The 23,925-nt window shown below is 44.4% G+C and overlaps 1 protein-coding gene across 2 annotated transcripts in view; it reads left to right on the forward strand.

The window, feature by feature from the left end:
- The window catches only part of CARHSP1 (calcium regulated heat stable protein 1), a 37,118-nt gene that overhangs the window by 2,773 nt on the left and 10,420 nt on the right, over positions 1 to 23,925 (forward strand). For both annotated transcript variants that reach the window (XM_059826362.1, XM_059826361.1), the window contains exons 2-3: positions 16,530 to 16,722; positions 19,701 to 19,823. In XM_059826362.1, coding sequence (XP_059682345.1) covers positions 16,550 to 16,722; positions 19,701 to 19,823 — 296 coding nt within the window. In that variant the 5' untranslated portion in view covers positions 16,530 to 16,549. The remainder of the gene's footprint in view (positions 1 to 16,529; positions 16,723 to 19,700; positions 19,824 to 23,925) is intronic.

The following is a 23,925-nucleotide window of genomic DNA, read 5'->3' on the forward strand; positions in this document are numbered from 1 at the left end:
ACGTGGCGTTGAACTCTCCTTGCAGCATTGCTTCTTGCACAGTCTCCCCTTTCTGAGAATAAACAGCTGCCTCTTAATGTTTGTAAACAGGCATGAGCGAGATCACTTTGGAGGAAGACTTTGCTTTTTACCCCTCAGCTAGTCACGAAGAAAAAAGGCATTAAGGAACAGAAGACGCAGAGATGGGAACCACTCTGTCATGAGGTGGCACCTCAGATCACCTTCCCCGCCTCAGTGGCATCTGTGAGAGGAACCGAACTGATGCTTTCTTTGTCGCTGTGTGGTGCAGAAAGACACTTACTTACCTTTTGTTTCTTTCATTTTGGGGGCGTGTGGAGTACATTAAAGCGGTGCTTCTGTTGTTTGCTCTCCCCCAGGGAAGCTGTAAAATACCATGCAAGTCAAGCCACATCTTCTCAGGCTTGGCTGTAGGGCTTACGGGTAAATGGGGCATGGGTTCTGCCCTGGGAGCCTGACCTCGCGCTAATGGACAGGGCTTCAACAGCCTGGGAAACCCCCTCCTGCTTCAGTTAAATTGGGTTTCCTTTGTGTGGTTCCTCCGATCTACAGTCTTACTGACTGATTTCAGAGGTTTGCTGGTTCTTTATTTGCCATTGGTTTGAGGCTGTTGCACAGCTGCTTTTTTCATTGGGCAGATTTAAAATACAGAGAAATAATGAAGTAACCTAAGAAATCCTTTTTAAATAATGACTGAGTATCTTGGGGGTAATGACACTCGCGTTAAGAGGTTGCTGCATTATTAATGCAATTTGGAAACTGAATAGTAGTCTAAAGGAAAGGAACATTATATTTTTGACCCTTTATCCATGGTGTGAATGTTAGGTTCCACAGGCTAATCTAACACTTGCCTTGAATTCTGCATTTCTTCAGGGAGGAGCTGGAGATAGGGTGAAGGTCTTGACAGATGTTTAAATACTAGGGTGTTTCAAGGACAGCAAATGTGGATTTGGCCTTTGGGTTCTTGCCAGGCTGTTTGGGTAATAATTCTGTTTGGTGCCCTGTGACCACACATTTCACCTAGCAACAGGGTCTGGGAAGGTAAACTTGGGGTTGAGCTGCAGCCTTCCTTTGAAAGGTGATCAGATAGTGGAGGGATAAAGGCACAGAGAAAACAAAATAACCTGCAGTTAAATCCCTGAGTGGTTTTCCACCGAGAGCAGCACTGCAGGGAAGGGCTCTATTACAGTTTTCTGTAAAAAGCAAGTAAGCCTGCGTGCGCCGTGTTGCATGGTTGTGTTCCTTACTCCGATGGCTCTGTGCCTGATCTGATCACAGACTGTGTTGTGCGGGACGAAGGAAAATAGAGAACCTTGACCTGGTAGTTTCTCTTGAATAATAAACCACGCTGGTCCTTTGCCATGCCTCATGAGCAGCATATGACTTCGGAAGTGGCAGAGCATTAAGAGCTAAGGTTGATCCCAAGAAGGAAAGCAAAGTACGTGTTGGTGCTACTTTGAGAGGGAGCTCGTGAGGTAACATGCTGGGGACGGCTGCACAATTCGGGTGGGAAGCCAAGCTGGGTGGAGCGTTGATGGTGCTGCAGCCGTGAGGCACCAGCGGAGCGTGGCCAGCATGGTGAGTGCTCCCACGCTGCGTTGTAGGAGCCTGTAGCAGTGGGTCTCTGGCTTGCTCAGCCGTGTGTAGCGTGCTGCATGTCACATCAGCAGTGGTGTGTTTGTCCCGTGGTGGAGGACAGACTGCCAGCTGGTGTGGAGACACAGCTGCCTACTGCAATTGTAGCTTTTTGATGATTAACGGTAAAAAAAAATTTTTTCTTTGAGAATCGGAGTGTGAAGCTCTGTTTCCAAAAGGCTGTTTACACAGTTGACTGTTGGGATAAGGAATATAAGGAAGTTTGTAGCCAACCCAGCATCTGATGTACACCTTGCCTTCTTCGTGCTGGTTTTGGATGGGGTGGGAGGGATGGTATATTCTGTCGTGGAAGCTCTGCCATGAGGAGTCACGCTGCTTTCCTTTAGGCACAACTCTGCATCTTAAAACTTTTCCAGGAGCGCTGCTTTTCCTAAGCTTTCAAATTCTTTGCCACTTGTTATTTAAGAGACTGTCCAGACAAAGAGGAGTTTGTGTCGAGGAAATAAACATTTAATCTTGCCTGTCCAGTTGGGGAGGAATTTTCTTTCTGTACTCATTTAGTGTTTGGTTTGTTTACATCGTGCAGCCAATCAGGTTGACCAAGGCACTCTAACGATATGGACTATATTGTTTTATGAGCTCCTGCCTTCTCAGTGATTATTGTTTAGTCGCTTTCTTTTCGTGATATGATTTCAGAAGGCTGGTCAAAAGCTTTTGCTTATTTTCAGTTACATGAGTTACTTGATTAAAGTAAACCATGGTCATGATTGCAACTTATTGACAATTACTTAAAAGGGTAAGTGAAACTGCCAAAAAGCAACATAAAAGAATTTCCTGTTTACAAAATTTATGCCTGTTACTGAGGTGTAAATAAACGATTCAAATTTTTTCGCCCAGCCCAGCAAGGCAGTGCCTGTCTGTGCAATGGCACGTCCAGACCAGGAGCTCTGCTGACAGCAGCCAGGAAAGGCAGAATTTACTTGGCTGTGTAGACGGTGACTCCATTCCCTCCAATATTTGGAGAAAATTTAGCAATGGGGATTATGAAATGTGGTGATAGCCTTTTCATAGAGCCTTTTGTATTGGAGACTGGTAGGAGGAGTTCTTAAAGTATTTCAAAGTATTTCACGTGGTGGGTCTTTCATTTTACTGGTAGGGGAGGGAGTAAATAGAGTGAATATTTGTATTCACTTTCTGCTTTATGGTGTTACAGAATGTGTGTATGAAAAGTGATCTTACACAAGTCTCAGTTTCTGAATAAACATATGCTTTATTTCCATGTAGAAAGGCTGCTTTTCCCTATCCCAGGAACTCTGTCAGAGTCCTAAAAATTATTCTCACTGATGTTCAGAACGCAGGTTCTAGAGGAGAAAATGTATCTTTATAAATATATATATATATCTGTGCAGCTCCACTGTCTTCTGATATATTATTTTTTTAAATTTTATCTTTACTTTTCCCCAGTACCGGGTTTAGGCAAGAAAGGTCTCTCCCTGGGGACATGAGGTGCACTGCAGTGTCTTTTACCCCCAGTAGCAGGGACTTCAGTAAAGAAACTCACTGCTGGAGCCAGGCCAGGCTGAATCTGGCAGAGCTGCTGCACAGGCACTGCCAGCAGCATCCCAGGGTCACGGTGTCATCATACCGCTGCCTGCACTGCCAGGTTTTCACACGCTGACCTTTCCCACTGTTCTGTCCCTCAGCCTTTTCATGTAGACAAACCTCTCCTGAAAATCCTCCCAGAGAAGTAAAATAAGAAACAAAGGTAGTGCAGAGCTGTCTTGGCATTTATCACAGCCCCGTTGGGAGAAAAGTGTTTTTGCTGGACACTCGCTAGGCTGGTATAATTGTGGTCTGCGATCCTAATTGAATTTGTTCTTAAACATTTTAGTGTGGCTGGGCTGCAGTGCTGCCTCTTCCCTGGCACAGATCCTGAGGATGAACTCTGTCTCTTGTACCCCACCAATGTGGAGCTGTGCAGCCTGGGATCTCCTGGCCACCAAGACCAGGGTGAACCCACCCGGCGTGCATGCACCTGGTTTCCCAGTGCCATGAAGTGACTTGTTTCAGACTTACGGCTTGCAGGCAGACATGCAAGCTTATCTGAGGTTTCTTGTATGTGTAACAGCAGGTTTCATGCAAAACATTTGTCTAGATAAACATAACAAAGGCACTGTTACAGATTTCCCTGCCTTTGTTTTCTCGCTGATCTCGGATCTCTCTTGGTTGTGGGTCTGTTCCAGCTTCGTGTCACTCCTGTACAGGCCCTTTGTGCACTGTGTTAAACCCTCGTGGGAAGGACTGCACCCCAGTGCTGTGTGCATGGGGCTGCTGTAGAAAAGAGCACCCCAGCAGCCCTTTCCTCCTGCCTGCAAGCATGACTCCTGCCTGCTTTTGGCAGGAGAGGCTGTGGGTCCCAGCTCGCAGGGTAGGGTGTTGGGCCGTGAATCTTGGATATATGAAAATGCTGTCCCAGAGAGCCCTGTGTGAGAAGGGTGCATTGAAGATGCATCTCCATCCTTGGCGTGTCCCATGGTGTGTGCCCAGGGCTTGTTCTCAGCTGGGCTGCTCGCCCTGCGCTTTGTGTGTGTGTGTGGCAAGCAGAAGCCCAGCTTGCTTTTGGGTTTCATCCATCCCTGTCAAGACTGCCAGCTGGCTGTCAGTGGCCCCCTGCTTGCCTGCACACTGCCCTCAGTACATACAGTTTTCTAGGTTTGGCCGTTTTCTTGGCTCTTTCCGCCAGGCTTGGTTCAGGAGCCCTGGCGCTAGCTAGTGGATCTGGTTACCCTGTTGTGCTGCTGGTGTGTGGCTACGTGCACGTGGGAGGCTGCTGTCAGCTCCCAGTGTGCGAATCTGGAAAATGTTAACTTCTTAAGGTCATGTAACTATTAGCACATGGCCAAACAGTTAAATTGAATTAAAATAATCTTTCATAAAGGCACTCAGCACCATTGCTGTGTGTGGTGTTTGCTCTGCTTGTATATCCCATTCCCACTGTGTTTGCAGTTGAAGTAGATACAGCTCTTTGGGGTAGTGACTCCTGTAATACAATGCTTAGTATAATTTTCTATTAAACATGTGCTTCTATGTTGATTTTAGTTTTATACCTGAAGAACATACATGCCTCAAGATTCGTCTGCTTTTTTCAGCTATAACAGTTGATTTTTACCTTCCCTGAAAAGCTTATGTTGGCTGTTCCCTTGCTTTGGTCTGTGTTGGCTTTTGAGCATTAGCACAGTAGGCATAAATAATAGCGACAGCATCTGTGATTCTGGACAGCTCTGTCCTGTTCCGTACACTTCCAGCGCATCACTAAAGCCACAGCTCTCAAAATCACAGCGTGGTAAATAGCTTTGTTGATACGTAAGTAGGCACGAAATCCAGCCTCGCACACGTGCCTGTGCTGGCGCTGCGGTTTTGCAGGCACTAAAACACAATACGACTCCTTTTGCCATTTAACTGGCTCTGAACGCGGAGAGTGGATGTGCTGAGCGAGAAAGACTAGTTTGTGCACACATGGTAATCGGGGAAAGCAAACTCCCCGTAGGTCCATTTTCTCATTAGTTGGCTAAGAACGATGCATTGCCTACAGTAGACTTGCTGGGCTATTGGTATTGTAAGCCATTTTTGAGATTAAAAATGAGGTTTTTTCCTAGAAGTCTAAAGTGTATTATCAGTGATGTTTTCCAAACTGGAAAACAGGCCAAGGGGATGTGATGGAGGATTTGTGTAACGTGTAGTTTCCGAATGGTTCAGGGTGTTTATTGAAGTGGCTGCTGTCCCTGAAGCAGTTCTGGAGGCTGTGAGCTGTGGGTGTGTGCATTGGCTGTATTACTATTCACGCAATCGGAGATTTGATTACACCATATAGGGACTACCTGTTTGTCAGTGCAGTAGACCACACAGATCTAACTAAAGCAGCAGCTGACAGTGGGGATAGTTGTGCTGCCAAGGCTGAGCTGAAGAGAGGTCTAACGAGAGAGAAGGTAAAATGGCAACATTTTCTGTTTTGCAAATAGTTTGGTTGTGTATGTTTGCTTATGTAGTCGCTGTTTTGCAAGTAGTTTGGTTATGTAAGAAAAAACAGATTTGTGCAATGTGTATATTTACGTAGTGCTTGTCCTATAGACTTTAGTTAAACAAATTAAGACAATTTCAGCTTGAGAGTGAAGAACTAAGCATTAATTTTACAGTGTTGATGAAGCACTTGCCTCCCAGTGGAGCGTGAGTATGACTTTTGCTTGTGAGCGGCATTCATGAATGCAGAGTTTGAAGATCCACTGCCTCAGTCTCCTTTTCACCAAAAGCAGAATGGAGTTTCTTGGAGGGAGGTTTTTTGGTCTTGAGACAGGCATCTTGGCAGCGGGTGTGCTGCGTTCCGCTTGCTGCTGTGGGGCAGAGACCTCGGCTGCATGAGGGGCAGGTGCTGGGACAGGCTCAGCAGTAACGAAGCCTTGCCACAATCGAGACGCAGGCTGAGGAGGCACAGCACGACTTGCCCGCTGGCAGAGGAGAGCGAGGGAGCATTACCTCCCTCTATTAAGCTGGTTTGCAAGAAGTCTGTTTTCATGTCTCGTTCCTCTCCAGCGACATGATCCAGACTGAAGTGAGACTGACACTGGATTTGAGCAGGGAACCAGGGCTGGCCATCGTCAGTCAGCCTGATGAAACTGCGGCTCAGTCAAGGTTTTGTATCCAGAGGTATGGACATGGCTGGTCCTCACCACGCTGCTGTGAAGGAGGTTGTTATCTCTACTTTAGAGCTGAGGAAATGAGGACACTGAGGGATGTCTCAGGGTCACAAGCACAAGCTAGAGTACAGCTTGGTGAGATATACTATAAATTGGGTTGAGAATTGTGGTGGAGGGAAGAAGAAAAACAAATGCCAGTGATCTATAAGCATATATATATGAACTTTCTCCATTAAAATTTAGGTCTGTCATCCCATCTCCTATCTTAAGCGTGCATGTGTAAAAATGCTCCCTTTTGATTGATGTTAATGGAATGTGCATTTCTGTACCTCTGAGTGCCTTGTCAATTAGCATAGGCTGAATATGCATTTCATCAAGCCGTCTTTGCTGGAGCGATGAAGCCAGTTGCTAACCTTTCATGCAGGTAGAATGTAGTTTTGAAACTTTGCTGTGGTAGAAAAACCTATTGTGGGTGCAGCCACTTGTGTAGGGAGCAGTTGTGCCGCTGGAGCCTGGGAAGTAGAATATAGGTAGGAAACTATGGGACAGGATAGGACAGGAGGAGGCTTTAACGGAAATGAAGAGCGTTTCTTTGTTGCTCAACAGAAATCACTCTTTTGTCAGATACAGAGGATTTTCTGTTTCCTAAACTATTTCAGTAAATTGTGTATCTATTGGTCATGAATTGATATTGATGCAGGTTCCTAATGACATTTCAATCATAAACCTTTTGTTTAATTGATTTCCAAGAGATCTAATTGAAATATACTCAGGTTATTAGAGAAGGGTGCTTTAAAATACGTATAGGAGGTGTCAGATAGTGAGACTGGGAGATGGCCTGTGCATCGGGACAGCCAGAAAATAGAGCTAGGCCTGGCAAAAAGGAGTCTGAGGTCTGTGGGTGCCTCATGGTACTGGTGTGAGGATCAAGTTGTTTGTGAGTGGTTTCTGACTCTGCATCCTGCCATCTGCCTCTTGCTGCAGTGCTGACAGATGAAATATCTTCAGAAGATAATTTTTTCCTTTGCCAATACTTGTATGCCTCATAAATTTCCATGGTTATAGATCTCCGTAATGTGAACTGTTTTCCCCTATTGAAAATGTTGATTAGGGAGGAAACACAGTGGACTAATTGTTCTGAATAATGCTTGAGGCACATAAATATTTTAGGGGATTTCAGTAGCCTTAAAAGGCTCAAAGGAGCACATGAACAAACTTACCCATAATCGTGGCTGAAGTTTTGTGATGTGAGAGGAGGCTGAAAAAGGGAGAAGTTTTCAAAAGTGCCTAGGGATTTACATATATATAACTATTCTTTATAATAGTATGACACTGTATAAGCCCATTTGCCTTGTAGATGAGCCCTAAGATGCTTAGACACGAGATACATGAGATATTTCTCATGTTTTGGTATAAATATTTTCTGCCAAAATGAAATAAATCCTGGAATAAATTCAAATGGGATGTGGCAGCATGGAAGTAATGGCAGAGGCAGAGCTTCAGACTTGCAAAAGCACTGAAGGAAGAGCTGTTGCGGAGCTCGAGAGCAAGCGCTGGAAGGGAGAGCTTGTTCCCTGTTCAGTCATATATTGTACTTCAGCTGGGAAATAGGTAAGCTTACTGTGATTGAGTCTGTTTAGCAAGAATAGGATGAGGTGTATTAAATGTTGCCTCTGCTATCCAAGAACAGAGTTCCCAGCCTTGGCTAATGGAGGCATGATGGAGGGAGCAGGAGTCTGGAGTGATCATTACAATGGTTCTGTGCTGGAGATCATAAAACATTGAATAGATAATATCTGGTTTCTGGCTAAAACCAGCTAAATTGTTGACAAGCTAAATCTTTAGAAATATTTGATACTAGTAGGGTTTATTATCTAAGAAAGAGTAATAGCAGCCATTCAAGTGACAAATCAGGGACGTAATGTAGAAATACTAAGTTGTGTTTTAAAAAGGCATAAGGTTTTTCTTTTGTACTTAGATATTTAAAAGGGGGTGGGTGGGTAGACACCAGAAAGAAGCTTATAGTGCCTCTTGCTCTCTGTCCCATTTATATCACTTCTGGTGGAAAATTTAAGGTTTGATTTTTTGAATAAGCCTGCACCATTCCCTCTGTGCTCCTCTGAGCTAATGCTTCTTTCTCATTTGGTCCCTTGCATATTATGCCCTTCCCTTTCCTTTTCTTACTTTATTTGCTATGCTCTGTCTTTTGATCTCACTGCCCTTTCTTTATTTCTCTGTAAAAAGGGCTAGTCCTCACTGTCCACTAAAAGAAGATGGTTTTTTTTTTTTTCATGTGACAGTTAAGCTGTGGGACTCCTTGCCACAGGATACTGTGGGTGCTAAAAGATTATATGAGCTCAGGAATGGCCTGAAAAAACTCACAGGAGGTTATTAAATACTACTGTGCAACCTTTAGTTTGGCATTTACTTTAAGCGTACATCCAGGATGCTGGAAATACGTTGAGGGTAAGCACCACTGTGTACTTACCTTATACTTAACTCTGATGTAGGCAGCCACATCTGGCTACCAGCGTCAGACTGAGTGAAGTCATCCTGATGTTCCCCCATTTCACTGCAAAAGTCCTTTTGTAGTCTCCTGTCACACTTCCCTGTCCCTTTATTACAGCCCGTCTGGGACATGTGAAGACTAACTTATATCTGGGGAAACCAATGCTTGCTACTGGAGGTGACGTGTTGTGTACTTGGCTCCAGGGAAAGAGTGCTTGGAGTAGGGCTTTGGGAGTTGGCATATGTGCTTCTGCTCCTGGTTCTGGCAGCGCGGGTGTTGCTGGCAGTGATTTTGCAAGCAGCTGGGCAGTGCTGTGACACAGTGTCACTGTGCTGCTACAGAAAGAACTGGATTTGTAGACTGGCAGTTCATGCAGAAAGCAGTTGGCAGACTGAAAGCAAGGCAAGATGCCTGGCGTCACACCCCAGACTTGTGCTGGCTCAGCATCGTGATCTTGTTAGTCCAGGAGTGATGATTCACGATCTGCCTGCAGCCGTGCCTTGGACTGGCTCAGGTCTGGGCCATTGGCTGCCCCAGCAGCACATGGATGGGTGTAACAGCTCGTCCCCGCTGTGGTGGCTCCCACCTGGTCCCACCATGTTTGGTTGGTGAGAGGCTGCTGTATCCTGCCCAGGTGCAGGCAATGCAAAGGCTGATGTGCAGGTCTGTCTCCCAGACTTCCTTCAAGCATGGTGCTCTGTAACCTGTGGATTTGCATGAGCAAGGAAATGAAGCTGTATGCACAATCTTAGACTTACCGTGGGCTTACATTTCAGGTAAGGTTACATCTCCGCCGTACGATGCGGCTTGGTGCTGGAGATGCCTGTGCTTGTCCCATGGGAGTGGGTTTCAGTGCACAGGACAGGCTAATGCCGTGCAGACAGCAGCTCCACTGCAGAGCGCAGTTCAGTCTTTTCCAGCCTTAGCCTTGGCAACGCTATGGGCACACTCTCTGCAGCGCCGCAGCCTTTTCCCCGTGCTGATAAGGTAGGGTTTCCCAGAGCTGCTGCGACATCACTTCTCCTTTGCTGTTTCCATGCCCTTCTCATACTGTTCTCATGGCCTTGTGGCTGCAGCTGTGACAGCATGGGCATGGCAGGTGCTCATGAGAATCCCTCCTCTTCCTGCTGTACCTGCCTTGTTCTGGACTTTTTGGTTTGTACTAGAGATAACCAAAGCAAAGTGAACAGCATTGCAGGTGATGGTCATTTAAATACTTGATGACATTAGCCAATAATACATGTGTACAGGAACTTAGATCACTGGCAACACTTGCACCTGATTAGCGTGCACTAATTGTCACAGTCATCTTCAAACATCATCTTCATCCTTGCTTGGGAAGAGCTCCCAGAGGAGGATGCTTTCCTGGGACCTGTCATTGCTTGTCCAGGCTCACCATGAGCTGGGGAGTGTTTTCCATCTCTCTTAATCTGTTTTTTAAACAAAAAGAGTTAGATAAATGAGATTTTGTAAGCAGGCTGAAGTCTTGGACTTGTGCTGTAAGAAAGTGTTGAGGGGAGGTGTGCTGGTCTCAGGACAGCTCTGTGGCCAGTTCGGCGACTGCTGCCCAGCATTGTCCCGAGGAAGTTACCTTACTGCTGGGCGCTGTTGTGTTCTGCTCCCCCTGAAATACATTTTGACAAGATGTGGGGTGAAATATGGTCCTCCTTATATTACTGTGCACACCGTCTCTTTAGGCAAATCCTAGTGAGTGGTATCACTGGTGGCAGCCGACACACTACAGCTGGATACGGCCTCCTGTGTTTGCTTACAAGCAAAGGACCCTGGCTAACTCTGTTCAGGGCAATTGGGAGCAAGAAGTTTATTCAGTATCAGTCACGGCAAATACTGGATTTCCAGCGAGAGAGGATCTTGGTTCCTCTGTAATTTTGATATAGTGAGCCACAGGGTATCACCATATATCTTTCAGTATAACCATAAACCAGTTGAAACATGTGTCTAATCTAACTATCCACTCTGTTCCTTAACCTAAATGCATTTTTTTAAAGTGCGTCTGGCAGCTTACAGTGGAAAATACAGGACTGTAAGAAGTCCTCATCTTTATTGATATACTATACTTAGTTCCCCTCCCACCCCTTTCTGTGGTCTCTGCTGTGCAGGGCTGGTTTGTGCTGCTCAGACAGCATTGCTTTCAGACACAGCGAACTTCTCAATAGAGGAGCAGGAGGGCAGCCACGGTATTTGAGGAAAAGGTGTTCACTGCTGAGATTGCTTGGAAATAGCTGTTGCTGCTTAAACTCAACCCTGTTTTAATCCAAATTAATTTGTATGGACAGACAAGCAATATGAATTTTCCTTGTTGTGTTTTGCTTACCTTATAATTAGGCTTTTACTGGACATGGGTACAGTTGGGCAATGTCCTGGTCTCCATTAACTGCCAAATCACTACAGTATATGGGCACTCCTCTGCAGCCTCTAAGAGTGTAATGTTTATACCATAATCCTTTGTGTTGACACGTCACATGCATGTTGCAACTCCTCTGAGTTTCAGTGTTAATTGAAATACCAGTATTAATTGTGGAAAGTTAGTCATGCAAACTAAGCTGGAAGGGGAAGCTTTTTGAACCAGCTGTTTCGCAATTGTGAGTGTTTTGTAACTGCTTAACTCTGACTCAGGAGGAGTGCTGTGACGCTCTGTGGTGCCGGGATCCTTGCGTACACTGGGGTCCGAGTGCCAGAAAGTGCTTTGGAAAGAAACTGCAGGTGGGAGCAGTACTGTGGCCTGGTTCTCCGGCTGAGAGGGTGCTCAGGTGCCTCGGAGAGATGCCAGGGAGCTGGGAGCTCCTTTAGAAGAACTGGGGGCACCCTTGGGACCCAAGCACCCTCAGTTCCTCTCCTTCATCAGGGCAAGGTAACGCAGGGAGCAGAGAGTCCCGGTGACTTCACTCTTTCAGTAGATGACAGCAAGGGACATACTGTTGGGAGAGGGCACTTGGGAGCAGAATCAGTCTCTGTAGTGCTCACTGTGTGCCATCGAGCTGTGTTTTGCTGAGAAGAGTTTGTAGCTATCAGCAGAAGAGCAGGCAAAGCTCGGGTTTTATCTGCACAGCTTCCTTAGAGAAGTAAAGAAATGCCGCTGTGTAGAATAAATTTGGAAACCAGGACATTTAAAAGTGAGTCATTTAAAAAGAGTTCTTGATGTTGTTTATAAGTCCAAGGAAGGCCCAGAAAACAAACGCATTTTCAGATGTCCACATTCCTCCTAGAGATTGAAATGAAAGACCTAACTTCCAGCAAAACCCAGCTGAAAGTGGCTGCTCTTGGGGTATAGAAACCTCGCTCTCTCTTTGAGGAAAGGCCTGGTTTTCCAGGCATGTGTGGCCAGTGCTGTCCTGTTCGTAGACCATCGTGATACCTTCTGAAAGCAGCTCCTCCAGACAGTGTCATTTCCAGGCTAAGGAGGCTAGAAAGAGCTTTTTCTCTGTGCTGGAGCACTGAAGCACGCAGAGCAACGCTTCCTGGGGATGAGCTCTGTGCCCGCTGGAGGTGTTGCAGTGTCTGTAGTGTGGAAAAGAAACCGTTCATAGACAGGGAGATTTCCTGGAGTCTGTCACCCTGCCCTATTCGTTTTGACTTTTTTCCAGGCATTTCCTTGAATTAAAAGTGAGACTAGATTTCTGTGGTAGTGTTGTGCTGGTCAGAATGGATAACTTTCCCCAAACTGCTATTTTTAGAGTATTTTTAGAGGTATGGGGTAGACTTAGAGAATAGAAGAAGGATGTATAGACATATAGAGAAATGATGGTGACACTTAAGTACCTCCAACCTTAATTACTTCAATAGATTTTTTTGGTAGTATTTTATGGGGAATTTCAGAAATTTCTCCAGCATGTATTGCACTCTGTGCTTTGTAGGTCACCTGTTACAGAAGACATTTTGGGGTCTTTTTGTGTACACATCGGCCAATTGTTCTGAAAATGTGGTAAAAAAATAAATATATTTTTGCTTTGAAATGTTAAATTGCTGAGCACCTGGGCACCTGAGCACCCACTCAGCAATGTCTATTGCTTCCATGATGCTTCTGTGATTTATTTATATTTTAGTTTGGTGCATACCTACAGTCTAAAAAAAAAATACTAAAAAATCATGTTGGTGAAAGATGAATGATGTACGTTGAAATCTGGGCAGATTTAAGGGTAAGGTGGCACATGGTTGGAGTTTCCTAAAGAGCCTGAAAATATCACCACCTTGCATCATGTTACATTCATTCTGTAAATGTCCCAAGGCAAATATTTTGCTGGCTCAGGCGGAAGAGAGATACTGTGTGTATTGTCCCCCATCTCTGTCGTAACTGGAATTTCATGCTGCTGGGCTTTTTGTAGCTATGGTTTGCTGCTATGAAGTACTGGCTGCCTTCACAAGGCGCAGCAAGCGGGATGCTCGTGGGGAGCTCGGGCGAGGTGCTGTGTTAGTGCTGTCTGGGGCTGGTGTGATGTCCTCCTCGCCATGGGAAAATGGAGAGTGGTGGCTGGGCTGGAGGGATAGAGGAAGACTAATGGAAAACAGGGTGGGAGGTGGTGGGCTGGTGAGAGATGTAAGAAAGTAGGTTTGTTCAGCTAGTCACAAAGTGGGGAAGGTATTCATGGCTGCTGAGGAGGGGCTGGTAGGCAGCTGTCTTGAGTCCCAAGGATGATTCTTGATATGCAGAGGGTTAGTTCAGAACCCAGGATAACATCTGAAAAGTATCTTTGAAGACTACCAGTAACTGCATTTGGAAGGCAAAACTTGTGCACAGAGGAAGGCTGGGAGGGCTGGGGGCGTGGAGTTTCGGTTTGAGTGTTTGCCGTAGGCTTCTTGCGTAAACACTGCCCAGCCTCGGAGTGCCTCCAGCTGCGCGTGCAAGTGGGGATAGCGTTTCTGCTCCTTCAAGAGTGCTGCCAATGGAAATGAGTTACTCCCTGTATGAACAATGTCAAGACAGTGGCCACACCAGAAGAAACTGAGATAGCTGAACTCCACCTTTGTCTTCGAGAAGGTTCAGATGAAGTGATCTTCTGCACTGAGCAAGCTGAGCAGAGGTTCGCAGGAGGCAGGAGCTGCTGTCATCCCACTGTATGCAGTGCACACGGTAAAACTTGGTAACTCAGTATCCAATCCTTTTCGTTGCGTCCAATTTTCACGATTGTCAGAGAAGCCCAAGAAGCAAATGGATGTGCCGGTGCACATGCAGTGATACAACATACATGCCAATGTAGAATGTTGCTGAGCTGTAGTGTAGCCACAGACTTCCTATTGCTGCTCGTTTGCATCCCCTCCTCTTCTGAGCTGTACTCGCTTGCTGCAGCAGGCGTGAAGTCGAGCGTAGCTGCTCCTGGCTGCCTCCAGCTGCATGCATTTGTGTATCAGCTCTCACTGAGCTCTGATCACGATTTAGGACTTGTCTAATAGAAATTATGAGAGTCGAGGCCATTCATCTACTTTGGCCGTGGGCAGAGAACAAAAAGGGTATTTGTACAGTGAAATGGCACTGAATGTTCTACATCAGTTTTCTTGTATGTTTACAGAGCAGAGGGCACAAAAATAACATAAATGGGAACAATAACGTATGTTAGCACACTTCTAACTCCATTTAGCCTTCTTTGTTTGTAAATATTTTTGTGGTTCATCTGTGTTTCAAAGGAAGAAGGGAAAATTCTCCTGCCTGTCTACCCTTGTTTGAGGAAGGGGATGGGCAGTACTTTGTGGCTGGCTCTACTGTATTGCTGTGGATGGATGAATAGCTCTGCATTTTGCTTGTCACCTGACAAACTGATTTATAGTTAGATTAGGAGAGAAAGTGTGCGATTCTGAAAGCTGTGTTTTCACTTGTGCAAAGGCCAGACCACGTGTGCTGAGTTATCAGAATGAGGTTTTAATTGTTTGCTCTTGTTTTTCCTGTGACTTATTAGCGTTATAGTCCTGCTAGGTCAAACATGCATTCCTTGAAAGCAAGGCACGCAAAGAGTTCTTTCAAAATCTGAGGAGACTTCCTCAGTACCAGCCAGCACAGCAGGTCTCTTTGGAGGAAGAGGAAGCTTGGAAAATCCCGTCTGTTTGGTGTTATCATCTCGGTCTCAGCTGAATGCTGTGCATGACGCTGGGCAGGGCATTAGCTCGTGGGTGGCAAACACCATCCATATTTGAAACGCCATCCGTAAAGCTGTGGTTTTGTTTTCAGCTGAGTGGTTGCTCTTGAGAACAGTGTGGAAAGCTCAAACTGGTACATGAGGGAACATGACTGTCCTCTTCTACCTTCTCAGCACCCTGAGCAGTTAAACATAAAAGCCTTTGTTCCCTGGTGACTTCATTCTTCAGAGGCCTTTTTAATTTTGTCCTCAGTTTCGGGAAGAAATAATGGGAATTTGTCATTGACAAGAAGGCTGCATCTCTTAAATGTCATGTGAAGGATCCTCTCCATAATTCATGGGCTGGGGAGTGTGGGTGTCAGGAGGGTGCATAATGGATATGAGAGATTTCACTTCAATGAAACTATTGGCCTTAAAGGCAGCTTTTTTTGCCTTCATGATATTTTCTTGACCCAGATTGCCACACTTTCTGCTACCTCATCCAGATATCCAGATATTTTTAGATTTTCTTAAGTAAGAGGGTGGTGGATTATTGGTTATTTTTGTACAGCTTACTCCCCTTCCAGTGCGGATGGGGACTTGCACAGTAATACTAGAGCAGCGCTGATTGATTTCTCTTCTTTCTGTCACTGCTGCACCTGTAAGCCATGCGTTCGTGTATGTAGAAGTGCTGCTGTTTCTTGTCAGTCCTTCTCTTTCCATGGATTCTATGAGTTTTGCTTGTTGTGTGATGAGATGCATATTGTTGTTGGTGTGCTGAGAAAGGGACCTGCTTCCTCCTCTGCTGTAGGGCGTGAATAAGAGCAAATATGACATGGGCTGCTGGGGGTCTGAATGCAAATGTGGACTATTGATTTCCTAGTTACTGGAAGATTGTGGCAGACTCAGACCTACTCAAAGGGGACTGCTGGGTCTGCCAGATCTGTGCAGGCTGGAGGGGTCACCTCCTCGTGGTCAGCCACTGCCTCCTGACTTTGTCTGTGTTCCTGTCCTTGGCAGACAAAATTAACTGTCTAACTCTGTTTGAAGTGAATTAAGGAACACTCGTATGATTTTCTTCTTGCAGTCAAGCTGAAGGTGTTACAAGCTTTGACAGAGCTGTGCTAATAGCTGAGCAGCAGCAATGAAGTTAGCATCGGTGACTGCACAGCAAAACTAATCTCCAGCAGTGGAGGTGCAGCCTTTATTTCAGCATTTCTTCTAGGGTTTCTTCCTTGTAACGTGCGTTTGCGTGCAGATGCAGGAGGCTCCGCTGTGCTGTCAGCAGTCCAACCCCATCTGTCTGGGAGCCTCGTGGGGCACACTGATACCTAGTGCTGGGGCTGAGCTCTGCTTCAGGAGCCGTTGCCTGTGAGTGAGGCAGGAGTAAGCAAACACGTGTTAGTTGTGGAGTAATCTGTTTTCAGTGGAGCTTCCTAGTACAGCTTACAAAAGCGGTGAGATTTAAAAATAAATCAACTTAAAAAAAATGCACTCACTGACACAGAGCAGGAGCTTTTGGTGCAACTGTGTCCATGTGTGCGTCTGCAGGAAGTGAGTCATATTCTAAACAAAATCATCAGCTGAAGAATTTGTGACTTTTATGACAATTCCCATTTTGGGCTAAGTCAGACCTCTTCTTGTCTCTAGGTTTTTCTCAGGCATCAGGAATGTCTTCTGAGCCCACTTCATCCGCCTCGCAGCAGTCACCTGCCTCTCCACCCCCACCCAGTTCTCTCCATCTACCTGAAAACCGCAGGGCAAGAGATCGCTCCCCATCGCCCATGAGAGGGTACCTCATCCCCAGTCCGCTGCCCACCCGACGGACCAGGACGTTTTCAGCGTGAGTACTGGGAAACCTGCATCTCATAGACACAACCAGATGATTGCCTTTGAGCAGAATGATCGGGCCCCTGCTGAGGTGAAGGGGGTCGGGGCAGGAAGGTTATATCTGGAAGATGCTTTGGTATTTTACTGTTACCTCTTCTCCAATAAAATCTGATGCCACTAAACTTTTAGTCCAAATTGCCTATAGGTTTTCAATGCTCTGTTTGTGTAAAGGATATTCAAAGGCTTTTCCACTCTTTAAGACCAGAGTTTTACAGGGAGGGGAAAATACACTGAGATTTTTCAAAACAGAGTTTCTTGTCTGAAGCTCTGCTTCACTTCAGACACTGGCTTGTGGCTCTTGGGACCAGTTCCTGTTGGTGTTTCTTCGTCAGCTCCACCTCCTCCTTTGGCATGACCTCTCTTCTCACCGCCCCTGAAGCTCTGGACCAGACATCACTGGTGGTTTTAGTTCTTTCACTCCTGACACCTGTGCCACCATCAGCCAGGTTGCATTTTGGGGATGGTCCATGACCCTATCACTTTTCAGAGGGCTTGTTTCCTTTTCCTGTTTAGCTTTCATATCTCCATCTTCAGATTGCTCAAATAGATGTGTAAAAGAATATGTTGGTTTTCAAGGTATGAACCCTGATCTCTTGATTCTCTAAGATTATATGAAGTTTTCCATAAAATGAGATGAGGTTTGTTGCTATTTGTAGTTATTTGAGGTGGTGATCCTACAGCAGAGCTGGCTTTCCCTGAGCTTTCCTGTTGCCTGTGGTGCTGTGCAGGCTCCTGGGAGCCCGCTGCCCGAAGGGGACTCCTCCACTTTGCAGTGGCAGAGGATGGTGTTGCAAGGTTTGGCCATTGCAAAAAATTCCCAGTGCCTGTGATGGGTCTCCAGTGAGGCGCTGACCTGCAGAAGGCAATGTGGTCTTCTTTGTTAATCTTAGTGGCCTTTGAATCAGAGTCTGAGGGTATAATGTGAAGCTCTGGTCAATCCATTGCGCTTCTGCCAGAGTCTTGCAATTACTTCTGTGTAAGGGAGGTCTGGCAATGCCAAGTGAAATACTGGGGAAGTAAGATCTCAAGCCTGCAGCTAGCCTATTTTGTGCTGCTTAATCTAGTTGGCATGTTTTTTCCTTTGTGCTTCTTGCAGTGTTACCCAGCTCTTTTCTTCAAGAGTTATCCATGCAGATTGAAGTAGCATCAATCTCAGTAATGCTTCATATTATTACTTCTGTATTCAAAATGAGGCTAAAAAGGACAGCAGCAGCAGAAGAAAAATTTATATGTTGTCAATTCCAAAAGCCGTCAAATGCCCTAAACTTTATAATGGAAGTAGATTGCTAAAAGGATCATAATTGACTTGATAATTGGGATTGCTCTTGAAAAGCAATTCCAAGCTAGCTTGCTGCAGTGCTGTGTTAATAATGAACTCTTTGTAATTCTTCTCAGCTGTTAATCCTAGTCTGGTTCTTACAAAACTAAAGAATTTGTTACTTGGCTTCCACAGTTCTTTAATCATTAATTATTGTAGGAATCTTGCTGTATTTGTTTGCCCTGAAAATCAAAATAGCTCTAAATTTTTGTTACTGTTTTTTTAGTGTCCTCTTTAAACAAGAGGAGTTGTAGGTGAGCTCTGGCCCCACAATTGTATGGAAAAGATGAATGTGACAGGCAGTGGCTTATTATTCAGTGGGATTATTTAATTTTGCTTCATTGCAAGTGTTATCCCCCACAGTGCTTTACCTCCTTGAAAGATGCAGTTGAGCTTTAATGGCTTATTGAGGGCAGTGAGTGCTTTTCTGTGTAACAAGCACTTGTGGGGTCAGGTGTGTCGACAGCTTTATAGAGCTGGAAGTGAAGTGATTTAATGAAGATTTCTTCTTTTTTTAACACTTTCAACTGTATTTCTTTAGTGTTAGTTTGACAGCAGAGCTGTTACCACATTTTTTAGTGATTTTATTTAGATTTCAGTAAACTTTAAACATTTGGGAAAATGATGTCAAAATTGCCATGATGCATGTAACCAAGTGGCAACACAATCACTTACTGAGTTTGAAGAATCGCACCAAAATCCTCTTCTAACACGGAAGCAACCTACTGAATAATCACGGCATGAGAACGTTCTGATCTAGTAATGCTTCTGTGTAAACCTGTTAAGATGTCTAAAACAGTTGGCTTCATTAATGAAAGCATTTGAGTGAGTTTGGATCCCTGGAGATTCAACTCAGCATATTTGACGGGGAAAAGGATTTGATCACGCAGTTTTCAGGATGGGTCATGGTTCACGCAAGTCGTTTTTCTTGATGGCAGTAAGTCATCCTAAAGATTTGTCTTCAAATCTGTTTTGTTTTAAAATACAGGTCCCATGATAGTGGAGGAGGAGCTCAGTCTTGAGTCTTGGTGTTATGCATACCAGTTAGGCTTCATAGCCTGCTGGAGTCATCTGGAGGCAAAATACTGACTTCAATGGATCCTAGTCTGACAGGATAACTGTAGACATGCATGCAGAAGGAGTGTGTGTATATGTATATACATACATATGTACACGTTTATACATGTCTTTACGCACTGCATTCTCTTGATACTACATGCACATGCTTACTGTTAAATTTGTGAAAGTTTATACAATGCCTAGGTGCACATTGGTACTCCTGAACTCACAAAGGGTGTAAGATGCTTACGTTTAGTATACTGTCTAAAGGAAAATTTGGCAGGGTGATGCAGCAGATGGATTCAAGATGGCATCTGATGGATTACAATGCTAGCAAACATCTTCATCATCCTTATCTGCATTAAAAAGGCTACAGGCAAAACGTGCAGTGTATGAAACTGAGTATTAAGCATTTGCTACATAGGAGTATACTCGCTGGGAGTGAGTATTTGGACCATTGTGCCCATTTGCTTGGTGTGCTTTGGCTGACACACCTGGAAGCTGTCGCATCCGCGCTCAGCAATGAACTGCTTTTTTTGTGCTTGCTTTTGCAGAACTGTGAGAGCATCGGAGGGTCCCATCTACAAAGGCGTCTGTAAATGCTTCTGTCGCTCCAAAGGCCATGGCTTCATTACCCCTGCAGATGGAGGGCCCGACATCTTCGTACACATCTCTGAGTAAGTCATCTGGGTGGCCGAGGAAGTCTGGAGCTTTGGTTTGCCTTAATAACTGAATGTTTTTGATGTTTCACATACAAGAATGGTTTACAATCTGTAACCCTTACCTCAGCAAAGAGGAGTTATGCAGATGTTACTGGCAGCCATAGATTATGCTGTTCTTTTCCTGTATTACTATAAATCTGTTGAGTTAAAAACTAGAAGATGATCCTGTCAAATCTCTTAGAATAAGCTGTACAGTTTCACCCAGACCCAGAAACTTGCATTTACCTGAAGCAAATAATCTATGCAGCATCCAGTTTTAATTTAAAGATTTATAACACCGAAAATTCACTACTTTTACATTGCACTGCTTGTACCATTATTAAACTAAAGGTTAATTGTCTTTACTGTTAAGAAAAGTCATACTTTATTACTTCCTTGAATTTATCTAGCTTCAGTTTCAAGCAGTTTATAACTAAAGCTTTCTCAGTTAAAGGGTTCATTAGTACGTCCACGTTTTTACCTTGAAGACACTGAGAACCATCACCTCTGAATCTATCTTTTGATAACCTAAACAGATGAAGCTTTTCAAGTCCCTCACTGAGAATTTTTTCTCCAGTCTAAAACAGTCTTTCCCGTTTCTTTTCTAAGTGTGTTGTAGAATTTAAATACCATTTTAAAACAATACACTGTACACATACTTTCAGTATATGGTGATAAAATCTCCTCCAGACTCTTGCTCTGTTTCTCTTTCTGTACATCCCATAATCGCATTAGCCCTCTCGTCCCTCGTCTTTTGCTGAGTTGCTTATCTGCTCTGACCTCGGCATCCTTTGCGGCGTCAGAGTGCGGTGCAGTCCCAGATACAGTCTGGCATCCCCGACAGCAGTGTTTGCCTTCCTTGCTCCTAGGGGTATGACTGTATTTGGTTGCACTGCAGCACATCTTACTTGAACAGGCCCTGCCTGCCAAGGGGTCCAGATCACGCTCCGTGACTGCGCTTTGTTACCTACTGCTTGGCTAATCTGCAAGGTTTACTAGATAATTTTGTGTTTGTTTCTAGATTGAGATGTTGACCAGCATTGGGGCTGAAACTGGTCTCTGAAGGCGTGTATTTAAATTGTTCAATGTTTATTCTCCAATAATTCTCAAAAATTCCAAATATTCTCCAAAAAAGATAGATCTTTTAGACCTATCACCAGTTTTTAGTCTACATATTGTTTACAGTGTTGAAGCTGTATAATCCTGGTTATCCAGTGATAAGTCAACAAAAGCCTTACCAAAGTTGTTCACATTGCCCCAGCTATCTTTCCCGCTTGTGCGTGTAGCACGTGTCCTTGGAGAAGGAGCACATTGGCCTTCTTCCAGTTTTCCGAAATGTTACTGCATGATGGGCGTTGGCAAGCCAAAGCTTTTTAGGTCTCGTGGGTGCAGGTGGACTTGAGTGGTCTGACTTACGTGTTTAACCCAAGGCAATGTTATTTAATATCTTCTTTTTCTTTTGTCTAGTACAAATGCACAATTTCTCCTTATTTCCTGAATAACTTAAAAATCACATTTCTTATATCACAATTTAAAAATTTTACTGTGAACGTCCAGTCTGACCTATACAGTTACTTATCAGCAAGGGTTTAGTTAAAAAATCCCTCTCACAGAAACATGAATAATCAGCCCTCTAATGAATTCTTTTTAAAGAACTGTCTATTTTCAGTCCTGTTTTTTTCTCTACATTTTCTTTTCCAATTAGTTCAGTAAAATTTTCTTCAGTTATGTGAAATTAACCCTTTTAAAACCCTAGAGATAACTTTTTGATTGGGGTGCCCTTTGTTTGTCTATACAAAATGTGAGGTAATCTTTCAGGTGTTCCCCAATTCCTATCCTGTGGCCCAAAACATCTTTCTGTCTGGGCCCAAACCCCAGTACTTGATTCTGGGTACGCTGACGGCTCCTACCCTCAATTCCCCTCCAATCAGCTGTAATTCCTAAAGTCCAGTGATGTTTCTCTGTTTGGCCAATTAAGGCTCCCATATGTCTCCTGAACTGAAATCCTTTATGACATTATGAAAAACATTTTATTGTCTGCTGTGATTTTGGTGGTCTGTGCGAGAGGCCCCCTCTCACAGGAGTCCCCTCTTGTGGGCTGTACTGGTTGGTGCATCAGTCCCGTACGCTTCCAAAATGCTTTGACTGTGAGCCATCAATAAGCTGTATTTGAGTAATTGTGCCCTGAACGTGGCATGCCACCCTCTTCTTTCTTCCACCCGCTCAATCTACCCTAAAAACACTATTGAATGAGTCACCAAGGTTGTAAAAGTTCTGGGGCAACCACACTTGCTGATGTATTTTCAGGATATTTTGCTGACGCGTGTCCAGTTCTCTGCTTGCTCTCACCCTCGCCCAGCTGTGCTCTCAGACTGCCGCTGCATGGGAAGGCTGGAGCAGATAAAGGATGGGAGGGGGAGAGCTGCTGCGTGGGCAGGGGGTGACCGGTTCTCGCCCACTCGGGGACAGCCTTCAGCCTGAGGTCTGGCTTCCCAGGTCTCAGCTTAGTGCCCTACCTGCTGGACCAGGCTGCTTCTCTTCAGTTTTAGTTACATCATTTCTATCTGATGCTCACGCAGGTGGGGAACTGTCTCCGTATACCATGCTGCAGTACGCTGCAGTCTTTCTCCAGTGTGGCAGCTCTCTTAAGTTTACTGAAGATGAGAAGGTTGGAGGGGACCTCCTCTACCCTGTCCACTGCTGGAAGGTGCCTGTGCCTTTCTGGCAGACGCTTTACCCAACACACTCTTAACAGTGCTGGGGATCCACCGCCTCCCTGGGCAATCTCTTCCTGTAATTAACAGACCTAGCTCTTATTTGTTTGTGGTATTTAACTGACATCTCCCTTGCTTTCAATATGGCCCTTCACTCCTCCTTCCATCTCCACAGCAAGTAAATAACACTTCTTCTCTATAAGCCTATCACTTACATGTTCGAAGACTGTTTTCCTTGCTCTTTCAGAAACATTTTAGCAAGGTTAGTTCATATGAATTTTGTAGGGTTGAAGACTGTGCTTTGTGCAACTTTTCTAGGCTCAATTCTGTTCCTTTGAAGCCAAAAGGATTTTTTTTTTCTATTGAACCAGGACTGGGCCACTGTTTTAAATGTTTCTTACATAGGTACTGTCTCAGAACTTAAATTCAAAAATAGCTGGCATTTCTGCCTCAACCTGTTAGTAAAAAGTGCTGTTATTGAAGTACTGAAGGTTTCAGCACATTGTGTTCTTTAATTACTCTGAGTGTATTTGAATTGTTGGAAACAGCTTTTAGTGCTAGAGGGTGATGGTATTGCTGTCTTAATTCTGATGCAAGGCAGCACTGGAAAGATGAATTAATAATGCCTTTCATTTCAGTTTATTTCACAGTGAATTAGAAACATTGCTCTTTATTAATGGGAATTTCTTATTGCGGCAGCATTCTCTAACTATCACTGTGGCTCAGGGGACTCCAATGACTCTGGTTTGCTTAGTGTGAGTTTTCAGATACTGCTTATGTTTATCATGTGATTCTTTTCTACCTATTTTACTCAGTTAAACCTGAATGTGAGAGAGACATCAATCTGTTTACTGTCTCAGTGTGGTGTAGGCATCTACTTGTGAAATGAAAGAGTATTTTTTTCTCCTGAATCAGTTCTGCCTGAAAGCTAGGATTTCAGGAATGTGGATAAAATGGTACGCCAGTTTGGATTCGGAAAGGTAGACTGTTCCTCTGTGTTCATCACTACGCTGTGATGATTAGTGAAGGTTTTGAGCATTGGGACCAGCTGTCTATCTTGCAGATTAACACGATTTTAAACATAAAAATTTAATTTGAAGAATTAAGTTTTTTTCTTCCCTAAGCTTTGGGGAGCTGTAAGGTTACACTTCAATATCTTCCGTAAAATGGGATGACTGTTTCCCATAGCTTTCCATTTATTTTGTAAGATAATAACACTTAGCGTGGCGTTTCCATTTCCATAAGTGAGCATTAGCCTAAAAATAAGGTCAAATATATGTGGCATTTGAAAGCTTCTTCACTTGACATCTGCAAAATTTTCAATTTCTGTATCTGTGTGAGAGTTTAAGGTGAATGTGGACATA

The sequence above is a fragment of the Gavia stellata genome, chromosome 18 (genome assembly GCF_030936135.1).
Source record: "Gavia stellata isolate bGavSte3 chromosome 18, bGavSte3.hap2, whole genome shotgun sequence".
NCBI classification, from domain to species: domain Eukaryota; kingdom Metazoa; phylum Chordata; class Aves; order Gaviiformes; family Gaviidae; genus Gavia; species Gavia stellata.